This window comes from Danio rerio, chromosome 10 (assembly GCF_049306965.1).
Source record: "Danio rerio strain Tuebingen ecotype United States chromosome 10, GRCz12tu, whole genome shotgun sequence".
Classification (NCBI taxonomy): Eukaryota; Metazoa; Chordata; class Actinopteri; order Cypriniformes; family Danionidae; genus Danio; species Danio rerio.
The window spans coordinates 38,597,199-38,610,824 of NC_133185.1; the positions used below are offsets into that span (position 1 = coordinate 38,597,199).

General features: G+C 33.3%; 3 protein-coding genes across 3 annotated transcripts in view; all 3 read left to right on the top strand.

Annotated features, from left to right (window-relative positions):
• The window catches only part of cfap298 (cilia and flagella associated protein 298), a 49,209-nt gene that overhangs the window by 17,353 nt on the left and 18,230 nt on the right, over positions 1–13,626 (top strand). The window lies entirely within an intron of this gene.
• On the top strand, positions 73–5,305 carry mis18a (MIS18 kinetochore protein A). The gene is made up of 5 exons (XM_021479407.3): positions 73–326; positions 602–668; positions 1,768–1,890; positions 2,000–2,102; positions 4,614–5,305. The coding sequence occupies exons 1-5, from the start codon at positions 119–121 to the stop codon at positions 4,689–4,691; spliced, it is 579 nt and encodes a 192-aa protein (XP_021335082.2). The 5' UTR covers positions 73–118; the 3' UTR covers positions 4,692–5,305.
• The window catches only part of b3glctb (beta 3-glucosyltransferase b), a 126,866-nt gene continuing 118,894 nt past the window's right edge, over positions 5,655–13,626 (top strand). The window contains exon 1 of the mRNA XM_073914092.1: positions 5,655–5,866. The gene's annotated coding sequence lies outside the window, so the exon portion shown is untranslated. The remainder of the gene's footprint in view (positions 5,867–13,626) is intronic.

Here is a 13,626-nt window from a genome sequence, read left to right on the forward strand (position 1 = left end):
TTAGAATGAAGTGAAAGTGTTTCTCCGGTGCAGCAGATGGCGCTGCGTGGTGGTCAACTTAGCTGCGAGTTCACAGAAGAACTGCTCCCGCGTACGTTTGAAAACACTGGGGTTTCAGATGGCTGGCAAAATTAAAATCCCCGATGAATGTAGCCATAAAACATACTCTGTTTGCGAGAGTTCCGCTGACAGCAGGAGTAGAGTGGAGGAAGATGGAGAAAGCGACGGTCCAGCGGTGTTTATGTGCGGCAAATGCAAGCTGCCAATCGGAGACAGTCTGTCCTGGGCTGGGAGCGATGATGAGAACAACCAAATCATGCTCAAACGTAACTATTCTTCCATTCAATTGTGTTATTTATGTAAAATACTAGTTATAACCATGTTTTGATCAAACATACTAGTTTTGTTTTGTTAAATAATTTCAAAATGTTATCTGTAGTCTGATGGAAATAATAAAAACAGTAATATTTGTATACACTTGTTTCAATTCTGAAGTTGTTTTACATTTAGATGTATATTAATTCATGACACTGTAACACACAGAGTTTAGCAGTAATATGTCTTAAAGCTTATATCTTGACTTTTACATGTGGATTTTTAGGGATTACTGACAACATTGTTGTAGGCAAAGAGCCATTTGTTTCTGGGACCCGAAAGGAGCTTGGATGGTGAGGATGAATTTTTCATAATTTACTGTCTCACACACACATCTTTGTGTTTGTTATATATACACAAAAGAGCAAGTGATTTATGTTATTTTGGTTTTTATTTTCTGACAAATTAATATGAAGTTTTAAAATGACAATTGAATAATACTCTTTTTTTGTGGCTGCATGTATTTATATCCTACCTTAATTCATAAAATTTGTAGGAAAGTATTACAGCATATTTAAAGAAGTTGGTACAAATTTTTCTGGCAAAAATATGTTTTTTTGCACTGTTTGGAATTTAGTTCATAATGAAAATGTCATAGTCATTGTTTGCTATTAAAGAAAAAGTAAAATTGGACTGGACATGCAAAAAAATCAACAATCCCCCACACATTCTAATGTCATGGAAAAAAATTACATTTTACTGCACTGTAAAAAGCAATTAGTTAACTTTTCTTTTAAAATAGTGAGTAAACCCTTTTCTGTTTAAAGTGATTGACTTTATTTTAAAAACTATGTTAATTCATTGGCTCAAATTAAGGTAAATAAACTATATTCATGGGCGTCACATTGACGCAGTGGGTAGCATGATCGCCTCACAACAAGAAGGTCACTGGTTTGAGCCTTGGCTGGGTCAGTTGGCATTTCTTTGTGGAGTTTGCATGTTCTCCCCGTGTTGGCATGGGTTTGCTCTTGGTGCTCCTTTTTCCAAAGTCCAAAGACATGCATTATAGGTAAATTGTTTAGGCTAAATTGTCAGTACTCTATGTGTGTGAATGAGTGTGTATGGATGTTTCCTAGTGATGGGTTGCAGCTGGAAGGGCATCCGCAGTGTAAAACATATGCTGGATAAGTTGGTGGTTCATTCTGCTGTGGCGACCCCTGATTAAAAAATAGACTAAGCCAAAGAAAAATGAATGAATGATCTGTTCATAATTATAAAGATTAAGTCAATTCAGTAGATCCAAGCTAAAACAGGTTTAATCACTATTTTTAAGAAAATTCTTTAAGGCAACAGGTTTACTCGCATTGTCTAGTCAAGTAACTAGTCACTTTTTACAGTGTATACCTTCATTGTTTAGATCAGCATCTGTGTAAATTTGTCTCTCGCATTCAGCCTTGTTGTGAATCTCACCTGCCGTGGCTGTTGCTCAGAATTAGGAGTCATGTACATATCAACCCCGAAAAAGCTGGATTGCAAGAGATCCCTTTTCTGCTTTAATGTGGAAAATATTGAAAGGTACATAACCTGTTGCACATGAGCTTGTATTGTTTTTATTTTTGTTAATTTCTAGATTTTTTTTTATTTGTGTTAATTCATGTGTATCATGTCTCGATTATGTATCTAGCTATGTAGTGGGAAGTCCAGGCCAGCAAATGCCAGAATTAGACAGAGAAGACAAACCAGTGACCCTGGAGTACCAGGACACTGTGCATCAGCAGATGACAGAGGTAAAGCAGTTCATCTGTTTAAATTATTGATATGTGAGCATGATGCAAACCAACGTAAATCGCCTTCTCTGCTCTCAAATAAGCAATTTCGTTATCATTGCATGTGGAGACATTTTTGGATTGGACAAGTTGCATCAAGTTGCATTTTTGTAAAAATTGCAGCGTGTTTTGTTACTTTGTTTGCACTGTGGGAAAATGTAGTGGGTTTTTTTATGTCTATGCATTGTAAGGATTTGCAGCACGTGTGCTGTTAAACCGATGAAGATCTTTTCTTAATTTTTGTGTTTTGTAATTGCATGTGTTTCTTAAATTGTAGCACGTTAAGCTCTCTTGGCCACCATAAAACATTTTAATAACATGAATAAATTTTAGCTAAGAGATAAAACGCTTTATTTTTAGGAGTCCTTTTTACGTATGTTTTTTGTAATACTATAGCAATTAGAATTAATTATGCATAAATTCATGCAACTAACCCTATCCATATAGTAAGTACATGTCATTAATGTTACTCATTAGCTAAATAAATAGTTAAATGGTAACAAGGACATCTTCAAAAAAAGTTTAACTTGGTTACGCTGCAAAAATCTTCTAATAAAATGTATTATATGAATCAAAACATGGAACATTCAAAGGAATGATATTATATATGTACACTAATAACTATACATTGTCATGCATTTCAACAAATTGAACTAAGTTTCTTGAGGATGTGTTGAGTATTTTTGAGAATTAGTTAAACTATAGTTTATCTACAAAATATCGAAATAATAACAACGAAAAAATTAGCTGATACACTGAACTGGTTTATACAGAACTGTTGGATTTATCTAGAGCATTTATGGCAAGTATATTATGAGTGAGTGTAATTAAAATATGAAAAAATTAACAGTTACTTCTAAGTGTATAAGTAATTAAATTGCAGTAACCAGTTACTTAGTAAGTCATCACACCCAGCAATGTACTAAAATACAGAAAGAATAAAAAAAGAAAAAACTAAGGTAAATCGATAAAAACTATATAATAATTATAAACTATATAATATATGTACATACTATACATTATCAAAGCATGTCTCTTGAGCTTGTGTTGAGTATCCTTGAGCATTAGTTAAAACTAGTTTCTCTACAAAATATCCAAATAACAATAGCAAAAAAATGTATCTGATACACTGAACTGATTTATACAGAACTGTTGAATTTATTTAGAGCATTTAAAGCAAGTATTATAAGTAACTGTAAATAAATCACCTAAAAATTAAGAGTTATTTCATTGTTTTGAGTGTATAAGTAATAAAATTACAGCAACTAGTTACTTAGTAACTCATCACACCCAACAATAGACTAAAATACAGAGTAAAAAAGAAATAAACTATAGGTAAAAATATTGATACAAACTGAAATTTAAAATTTGTGTGCATTTTTAAAACATAAAAGCATATTAATCATTTTTGAAAATAAAAACTAAATCATGCATGCACAAAAGTAATGTATTCTTTAAAATAAGAGTTTTGGAACTAACCTTTTAGCTTTTGACCCCTAACAAACCATTCCAGTGACTCGAGACCCCCACTATACTTGGAGGTGGTATAGTAGGAACTATATAAACAAGCTTATTGACAACACAAAGAAGTGCAACAGTCTAACAACTATATCATTTTAATAGTCATTATTCACTTGTTTAATTTAAAATTAACCTCATCTTAATAAGAATGGTGGCCACAATGTTTACAGCACAATACTTGGTTTAATTTTGGAGACCGCCACTTTGAAATCGTCCTCTGTTCAGTCGTGGCCTTTATTTTTAATGTATATAAGTGCCGTAAAGGTGTCAAAGTTTAACATTGTGTCGTAAAATCAGTCTGCTGCAACTAACACTATTGCTGTCTCAGTAACCTAGCGTAATTAGTACAGGGGCTGCAATCTAATGGAAAAAGAGTTGAAAAGCTGATGGCTTTTGATTTGCATGTACATTTTTATTTAACTATTGAATACTGTTTTTTTTTTATCTTTTGCAGGTTATAGCTAAAACATGGTAATTCTAATAGTTTAATAACATGTGTGGTATTTTTAGAAATCAACAAGAGACCCCTAATTTGGGAACCACAGTTTTTTATAGTGCTCAAGTGAACAGCAGATGGCGCCCTTGTGGCGCTGCTGGAGCTCTTTGTTTGGTCACTGAGTCCAGCAAACAATAGATATTAGGAGCTGTTAAAGAATTTGGTCTAGGAAAGGGTGGTGACAGCTGTGTCTGTTTGCTATATATTAATGTTATGTTTTAATTACATCTATCATGTCGATGTGTATGGCAAATAAATCAAATGGAAACTTCTGATAAGAAGATTCCTGTGGGTGATGATGAAATGTCTTCAGCATCGTGTGAACGAATGCTTTAGTGATTTTACTGATATGTATTAGTACTTTGTGTTCTGCCAATTATGTTTTATCATATTAAATTTCAAAGTCACGTTCCCTGCTCTCTGTCTGACTTCCTGTTCTTTAATGTGTCTTTCAGATAACATCTCTAGCAGTGATAATAGGACAACGCCTGCTGGAGATTGAAAATAACCTCCAGTGCAGTTCAGAAAAATGATAAGTGCTTTTGCAAGGGGAATGTCTGGTTTAGGGTGAAAATCACACATCCTCAATGAGGTTTTGGTGTAAGATATTTTTGTCTTAGCAGTAATGGATTTATACGTTGATGCTATATAAATGTATGCAAGTAACAAACATACATTTTGTAATATCTTTTCATTAACACCATGAAGGGAATCTTCTGAAATCTGTACAGTTATGGGATAATTCAAGAGACCACCTGACAATTCTGAGCTTTTATGACTTAATTAGTAATATATATATATATTTGTGTGTGTTTATGCATATTTTGTTATTAAATAATGTATATTTAGAAAAATCTCAGCAGATTTACTGTTTATACAATAAACCAAATATTAACATTGTACTCAAACCCATACTTATTAAATTATTAGAAACACACGTTTTCAAGCTATCTCTTGTTTGTTTTTCCCATGACTGTAGATAGATAAATAAATATATTAGATATTATAACCTTATATTATTCTTAAAACATGTAAATATGTTTGTGTTCATCTATATTGTCAGGAGCGATCTTGGTTGTTGTTGTTGTTTTTGTCGAGTGACGTTACACACGATGGATATATGTACAATAAACGTAATGCTAAAGCACCACACGTGTTGTTGTTTTTTCCCTCCACTTGTTTGTTTTTGATATCACATCCTTTACATCAAAACATCCCAGCCCCAACCCTCTGAGAAACCGGTTCAAAACAAGTGGATGTGAACGGGGGGGCAGGGTGGTCTCGAGCTTTTAGTTGTTTACAGTTCCTGTCTAATGTGCCTAGCAACACTCTCCACCGGGAGGGTGGAAACGAGGCGTAGAGACCCCTGAAGGCGCGCACCCCAACTCCGAATGCTGGGGTAGCATAACAACAGACAGAAGCGCGCGCCTCAGACCAACCAGAGAGCTGTATCCAAGGTCTAAAACAAAGCCCGCACGCTTGTGCCAGAGCCTGTTGCCATAGCATCCATCGTTTCCTTATTCGCCCCTAAGCCAATCAGCTGGCGAGGCGGTCTGTTGGTGTGATGACGTCGTGCTTCAGTCGTTTGAAAGGGGCGTGGTCTCCATCTCCCGCGCCCGCGGAGACCTAACCTCTCTCTTCATTCTGGCGTCTTTCTGAACTCCTCCGGTCTGCATCTAAACCCGGCGGAGTTAAAAATAGGAACGAGGTAAAACATGCTCATTGCATCATGTTTACTGTTTGTGTCCAGCAGAGGGAAACATCACTCTGTATAAGTGGAAAACATGCATAATTTCTAGCTCAACCGACCAGATAATCAATTTTGTTTCCCAATTTGCTCTCTTGATTAGCAAAGAAAAGTTTACTTTGTTACTGGAAAGCTCCCCCTAAATCCCCCTCCTTATAAAAAAGAAAATCCCCGCACCGTCCTGGAAGTTTTTGGATTTTAAAAACATTTATACGAGGATATTATTGTGTTTCCCCCCAAAAAATAACCAAACTGCAACCATATGAGAACGTTAGGGGAACATTCTGTGTTTGCTGGATAGTTGGTTGGTTCATCTAAATGAAGTCAAAACCGTCCGTTTTAATTTCTTTTTTTAGTAGTGTTGTATTATAAACGAATCAGTCCATACTCATATTCTCATTTACTTTATAAATCGAGTCCTCTTGTAATAGGAGTTTGCAAACGTTTTCCTATGAAGGGCCAAAAGCCAAACTTGATTAAGGGCTGTGGGCCGAAGGTAAATATACCAAACTGCTGTGTAAAACACGCAGGGTTCCACAAATCAAATCTGGTTGTCTCAACACAAATCGACTCAATTAACACATTTACTAAGTGGATTAAACATAAAACAATTAAGTTGTCCCAAAAAAAAATCTCAAGAATTGTGTTAAGCTCGTTTTGCATAAGTAGGTTGAAGAAGCAGCAAAATAATTTTGTGTTTATTACATAAAGTTGCCATGGGTCATTTCTTAATTTATTTAATAATATTAATAAATAGATTTAATCATATTGAATGATGCAATATAGCATTAAAAAATGTATAATGAACTTAATACAATAAAAACATAATTCCTATTTAATGCAGATCAATGCCGAATACACTAGTAAAGCTGCTTCTGCTGATGTCTTCTGCATTGTCGAGTTATTTACAACATTTAGTTGAAACATTTACTTTCAGTTTGCTGTTTTGTAGCTCAACAATAAAACAAACTTCCAAAAAAAAAAAAACTACCTCTCTTCTAAGACTGGATGGCGGGCCAAATTGAAGCTTACCAAAGGTAAGGCCTGCGGGCCCTATTTGGTAATCTCTGATCTAAGTAAAGCTTAGTTCACACCACAAACAAAATCTATAACTGAATACTAATCGTATACAGCAGTTCAACAAACAATTAGTTAATAAGCTTTCTTTAAGCTTGAAATTTATATATATATATATATATATATATATATATATATATATATATATATATATATATATATATATATATATATATATATATAAGGCTGAATATTGAAGAATATCTGGTAAAATATTATGTACTGTCATCATGGCAAAGAAAAAAGAAATTCCTAAAAATGTGTTATTAAACTAATGTTTAGAAATGTGCTGAAAAAAATCTTTTCTCTATTAAACAGAAAAAATACAAAAGATTTAAAATTTAACAGGTAGGCTAACAATTCGCTAACACTTCATTTTGATGGTCTCTATTGCACATTTTGTTGAATGAAAGTTTTGTAACTACATGCCTATTCTAATTTGAGTATTAGTAGACTGTCTGCTTAATATCTGCTGATACTGCTCCCTCAACAGACATTAAACTGACTATAAGAAACTTTGCAAGTACATGCCAACTTACACTAACCTTTACCTAACAGTCTGCTTATAATCTAAAAAGAATTAGTTGGCATGTACATTTAACTTATATTCAACAAAATGCATTAAAGGGACCATCAAAATAAAGTGATACCATGTATGTGTGTGTGTGTTTAAATGTGTTTAAAACAAGCTATCTCATAACAGCACATGTATAATATATGACTAATAAATATATGTTAATCATTTTTCTGAAGTTAAGAAATTTGTATTGTTTCTAAATTAAAGATGCCTGAATATGGCACATTTTTTCTTATTTTATGCACAAATTCTTTAAGAATGTAGTTACGTGTTTGAGTAAGATGAAATATTTGTTTTATTTTGTTTACTACGACTATCTTACACCTGCTGCAAAAAGGCGCAAGATGTGTTTGGCACGATTTGTTGCTATTTTTCGACCAACGCAACCTTAATTTTAAAGTTTTGCACCACATGGTTTTAATAACAAATCCATTTGCACAACTTTGTGGACTTATAAGTGTGGTGGTCTGAAAAGGAGGTGTGTTATAGCACATTGTTGGCACGTTGGTATTTTGAGGAACTAAAATAGACTGCATTGACTAAATAAAACTGGTCTAAATTCCAGCGCAGAGCGTGTTTGTTATGCGCCTATGTGGGTTCAGACACTTAAACATTGCTTACACATAATGTGCTGCAATACACAAATATCTTTACATATAAAAAAATAAAGGATTAAAATGTTACAAACGTTATTATTTTCTACATAAATATAAAAAACACTGCCTCCATGCCTTCATCTCAGGGGGGCTTTTTTCAGTTTTCCTCATAACAATTTGCATTTGTATAATGTTATTATTATTAATATTATTATTATTATTAGCAGTGTTATTTATTAAATGCATATTTACATTTATTTTAATAAAAAGTTTAGATTTGTCCACCTGTCAGGATTTGGAGACGAATGCATCTTAGTTATTGTTACACTTCATTTACAGTTCATTTATTCCTTTGCTGGAAATTAGAACTGAATTTAGAAATAGTTTTGAAACGAATCTTTGTAAAGTAAAGAGTAAAAGTGAAGAAACAGTAAAGAGGCAGAATGGAGGAGGCTTATCCTTGCGCTGATTTTCTCGCTAGTGAAGCGTTCAGTTTTTCTACTTACGAAGTCCGCCATGTAAATAGCAAATGCGCCATGGCACAACGCAACTGACTATTAACTCTGATTGGTTTAATGCACATTTTGCTCAAAACACACGCATGACTTATTAAGAAAATAAGCTCAACCCTGTTAGACCATTCGCCATGGTGCAAAGTGTATTTTTCGTATTTTTATGTCCTTAAATAAAAAGTGCAGTCGGATATGCACTTTGCGCCTAGATCAATTCTACCAATAGAATTCTACCAATGTTCTGTTGCATAAAATAGCAACAACAAAAAAGTAAGAAATAAGAGACACAATAATAAAAAAAACTGGCTTCACTTTCCACTTTGGTTTTTACTTTTCACTTTTCAGGACATGCATGGGTGTGAATAAAATTTATTGCATTCACCAAATGCTTTTAGAATGAAACATACAATACACCAGTTTAATTTCCCTTCTTGTCACATTTTTGGCAAAAGATGATTTATCTGTATTCCTTGAATCTTCATTCAACCAATTTGTTCATCAGCATTTCATGTGCACTAATAAAAGTTTTTATCCTTTATTGAGGATCCTTTATTAACTCTCCAGTAAAGAATTCCAAAAATGTAAGGCCCTGCTGTTTGCGTACACGGTGTTCTGGTTAAAAACACCACGCTGAAATTCTTAAAAACAAACAAATCATTCATCGTATTTGTTCAAGCACCAAAGCGGTGACAGCTTATATTCAGAAAAATATGCTAATTGTATGGTTCGTTTTCATTGGAATCAGCTTCTTGTTTCATAAGGGGATTCATAAGAAATAAAATAAAAATAATATGAATCAGAATGAGCTGTAAACATGCCTTTAGTAATTGTATAGATGTTGCAGTCTTTGTTCTGGTCTACTGAATTTTTAATTTAAGTATTTTTCTCCCCTGGACTGTTCCTTTTTTTTTTTTCTTCTTTTTTTCCCACTTTCTCCGCCAGCCGCTGTCATTTTGATTAATGGACGCTGGCTGCAATCTCAGAGTGCATCTCACTTGAACTGAAGTGCTGATGCTCTGCACTTTCTCTATGATCTTAGCCACACCATCCACCTCCATCGCAGTGTCCAGACCTAGACACACACACGCACATAAACACGTACACACTTTGTCCTGGAGGACTGGCGAGATGGTAATCAATAATGTAGACAGTCTGATTAAGTGAAGGTCTTTGCAAGCAGCACAGTGAAGACTGTGGAGACAAACCCTCCAATAGCAGAGCAGCTCAAAACAGGATTTGCACGTTTGTTCTAGCTAATATGCAAATTGTCTGTTGGGCGGAACAGCTGCTTGCATTTGCGTGTAAGCTTCAACATTGCTTGGAGTGACGACTGAAAGAGTTATGAACTACCTGTCGTTTCACAACAGAACATGTTCTCTGGAAGTGCTACGTTCAAATTTTATTGTGCATGTTACTTGGGACGGGTTTGAAGCTTCTAATTCAGAAGCATACTTAAAATAATTTCGTAATCGTTTGTTGAAACAAGTCCGTCATGGTGGATGGGTTTTCTGAGTTCAAGTATTTGCACATGATGACAAGGTTTTTTGTTATATTATTGTTATTATATATATATATATATATATATATATATATATATATATATATATATATATATATATATATATATATAAACTCAAAGAAAATGTCAAAATGTGTTATGTTTACACAGATTTGCATGAATGAACTGCTGTCATTGCAGAGATATTGTAAATCTGAATGTGTTTTCAATGCATGCTGAGCAAGTTTAAAGCCTTGTTATTATAATTATAGCATTTGTGGCTTTAACAAAAAATTAATTGTTTAATTATTTATAGAGTATTCTGTCATTTACAGTTTGATTATTCGATTCCTGTACCTGTATATGTCCCAGAACACCATAACTCACTGTTTATTTCATTTGCTTCGTTGCTCTGTTGTGTTTGGGACATTCTAACAGAAATGTACATTATCTGTCCCTGAAATCAAAACATAAATACAGCGAATAAAGTATTTCTTCCCAAAATTTTAAAAATGGACTGATGGTTGATTTCTGTGAGTTGTTCTGTAGAGGAATATATCATTCATTTTGTTCACAGATTTTTGTTCTTTATTAAAACACTTTACAAATGTACAAACCCTGTCATTGTCCTTGGCCCAATTGAACCTACAGCTTTAATAGTTTTGTTATGCTAAAAACTTAAAAGAAAAAAACTTTAGAAATCGAAGTTCAAGTTGTTATCATTCACATCAATTGATTTAAAACATGACATTATAAATAAATTCCACAAATAAATAGTACAAATCCACTCTAAAAATAGTGTTTAGACAAAACTAAAAAAAATATGAAACAGTTTGCATTAATATTTTGAAGTCCAAATATTTTCCTCTTCAATCAGAGGCATTTTTACATAGCAAAAACCTCAAATCTATAAGTTGAGTATTCAAAAAAAATGTTTAAATTAGTTTTTTTTTATTTTAAAATTAAAAACAAATCCAGTGTTATGTACTTAATTACATGCACATTTTCAAGTTTAAAACCCCAAATAAATTAAGTAGCCGAAATTGTAAAATTTTTAGTTTGTTTTTAAATTTACTGTTCATGCTTGTAAGCATTACATTTACCACAAAATTTTTGTTTTTTCGGTAGTTTTTTATTTGTATTAAACCACAGGTTTTCATTGTTTAAAAAAACAAAAACATGTACTGTCCTATATTTTTAGAGTAAAAAATAACAAAACAACATTAGTGTGTGGACTTAAAAATACAAAACAACTTCATTAGTGTGAGTTATCAACCCGATTTCTTTGGGTTGCTACAAGTTAAATATTGTTTCAAAGCAACTGACAGATATATTTAACTTTAAATTAGCTGCATTTTTAAATTGATGTAATTATCAATATTTTCCTGTTTTGAAAACTTAATAAAATTATTCTGGCAACTTAATTGTTTTAATCAAATCAGCATTTTAGAATTTTTAAGTTACAATAATGTATTAAACTATGTGATGGTAACAGACCTCTTGAGTTATTTTTAGAGTGTATATAATACCAATAAATTTACAACTGTCCCCATGTTTCTGTCAGTCCTGCATTAAATTTAACATTAAATGCGTGCAACCTTTAAGGCTAATCACTCAGAAGTGACATCATTTGATTGAGAAGAAGCTGACTGTGATCAAGCATGCGTTCCATCATTGAACTGTATGATTTTATGCTCGTTTTTGTATGATTTTTTTTTTGAGGATGACAAGCTTAAAAGTCACAGGCCATCACATTTTTTATTAGTGAAAATGTACATTTTTTGGTAGAATATCCCGTTTATCTATACTTGTAATTTGTTTATTATATTTTTTTCCTTTCTCTTTCTTACAAACTCCACAATTTAAAATGACAAATTCTTTTTAAATATAGTTACTGATGAGATTGTATTCATATCTAGTTCAATGCAATGATTGGAAAAACGTTGCCTGGTCTGAGTCTCGATTTCTGCTGCGACATTCGGATGGTTGGGTCAGAATTTGGCATTAACAACATAAAAGCATGGATCCATCCTGCCTTGTATAGGGTGGTGGTGGTTTATTGGTATATTTTCTTAAAACACTTTGGGCCCATTAGTACCAATTGAGCATTGTGTCAACGCCACAACCTACCTGAATATTGTTACTGATCATGCCCATCCCCCTTATGACCACAGTGTACCCATCTTCTGATGGCTACTTCCATCAGGATAACGCACCATGTCATAAAGCGCGAATCTCAGACTGGTTTCTTGATCATGACAATGAGTTCACTGTGCTCAAATGGCCTCCAAAGCCACTTGTTCTCAATCCAATAGAGCACCTTTGGCACATGGTGCAACAGAAGATTCGCATCATGGATGCGCAAATCTGCAGCAACTGCGTGATGCTATCATGTCAAAATGGACCTGAGGAATATTTCCAGTATCTTGTTGAATCTATGCCACGAAGGATTAAGGCAGTTTTAAAGGCAAAAGGGGGTCTATTCTGCCCTCACTCCGATGTCTCTCTTCCCAAAGTTAGACAGATAAACTCTTTCCAACACGTGAGATTGAGGGAGAATGCTGCTTTATTCCATGCCACATTGAGTATGTGAAACTATGTAAAAAGATTTACATAAAATGGGCTATAGGTATTTATGTAAATAACAATAGTATCTGAGATAGAACATAAATACAAACAGATAATAAACTTACAGACAATGCTTCAACAGAGGATCACAGGATGAGGGGAGTTAAGTGTCTTCTTGTAAGGTGTTCTTTTTTTAAACGAGGCAATTAACTCATTCTAACTGTCAGAATGTTTCTATTGCAACAATTTAAAAGAAGCTAAATGACTGGGCGTTAACTCATGGATTCTAAATACTAGTATTTAATACAGGATCCAGCACAGGCTCCAACCAAGTACTAGTAAGATGTACCTAATAAAGTGGTCGGTGAGTATATATAGGATTAAGTCCGGTAACAAAAAAAAAGAAAAAAAAAAGTATTGGCTGTTACTAATCTATATAGTAACTATTTAACTAACTAATTATAGTACTATAATTAACAACACCAACCCAGACAATATATCACTTCAAACAGTTAAAAATCTTAATTAACGTCACTTTTTAACATCAAAAGTTGTTGGCGAAAAGATAAAAGTCTCATAATGCAATTCAAAACCATTTAATAAATTAAGAAAAAGCAAAACATGAACCATAATAAAACTTTAAAAAGCTGAATTTACATTTTTTTATGTTGTGCAAATAAATGGGTAAATTCATAAAACGGTTTTAATTAATAACTGGTCCAGCACTGATCTGTGAGAATTGTAGATTAATTGTCAGTTGTTGTTGTTGTTTTTTTTTCCAGACACAAAGAAAATGCTTCTCAGCTGAAAAAAAAAATATTTGAAAACAGGATTAGTCTCAATCAGAGTCTAAGCCTGAACAGATTGAGAGATTGAGAGGTCTAAGCACACCA

Coding starts and splice junctions, on each gene's coding strand:
- mis18a (XM_021479407.3), top strand. CDS start 119: ATGGCTGGCAAAATTAAAATCCCCGATGAATGTAGCCATAAAACATAC. Junction 669..1,767: donor ACCCGAAAGGAGCTTGGATG/GTGAGGATGAAT, acceptor TCTCGCATTCAG/CCTTGTTGTGAATCTCACCT. Junction 2,103..4,613: donor TGCATCAGCAGATGACAGAG/GTAAAGCAGTTC, acceptor TGTGTCTTTCAG/ATAACATCTCTAGCAGTGAT.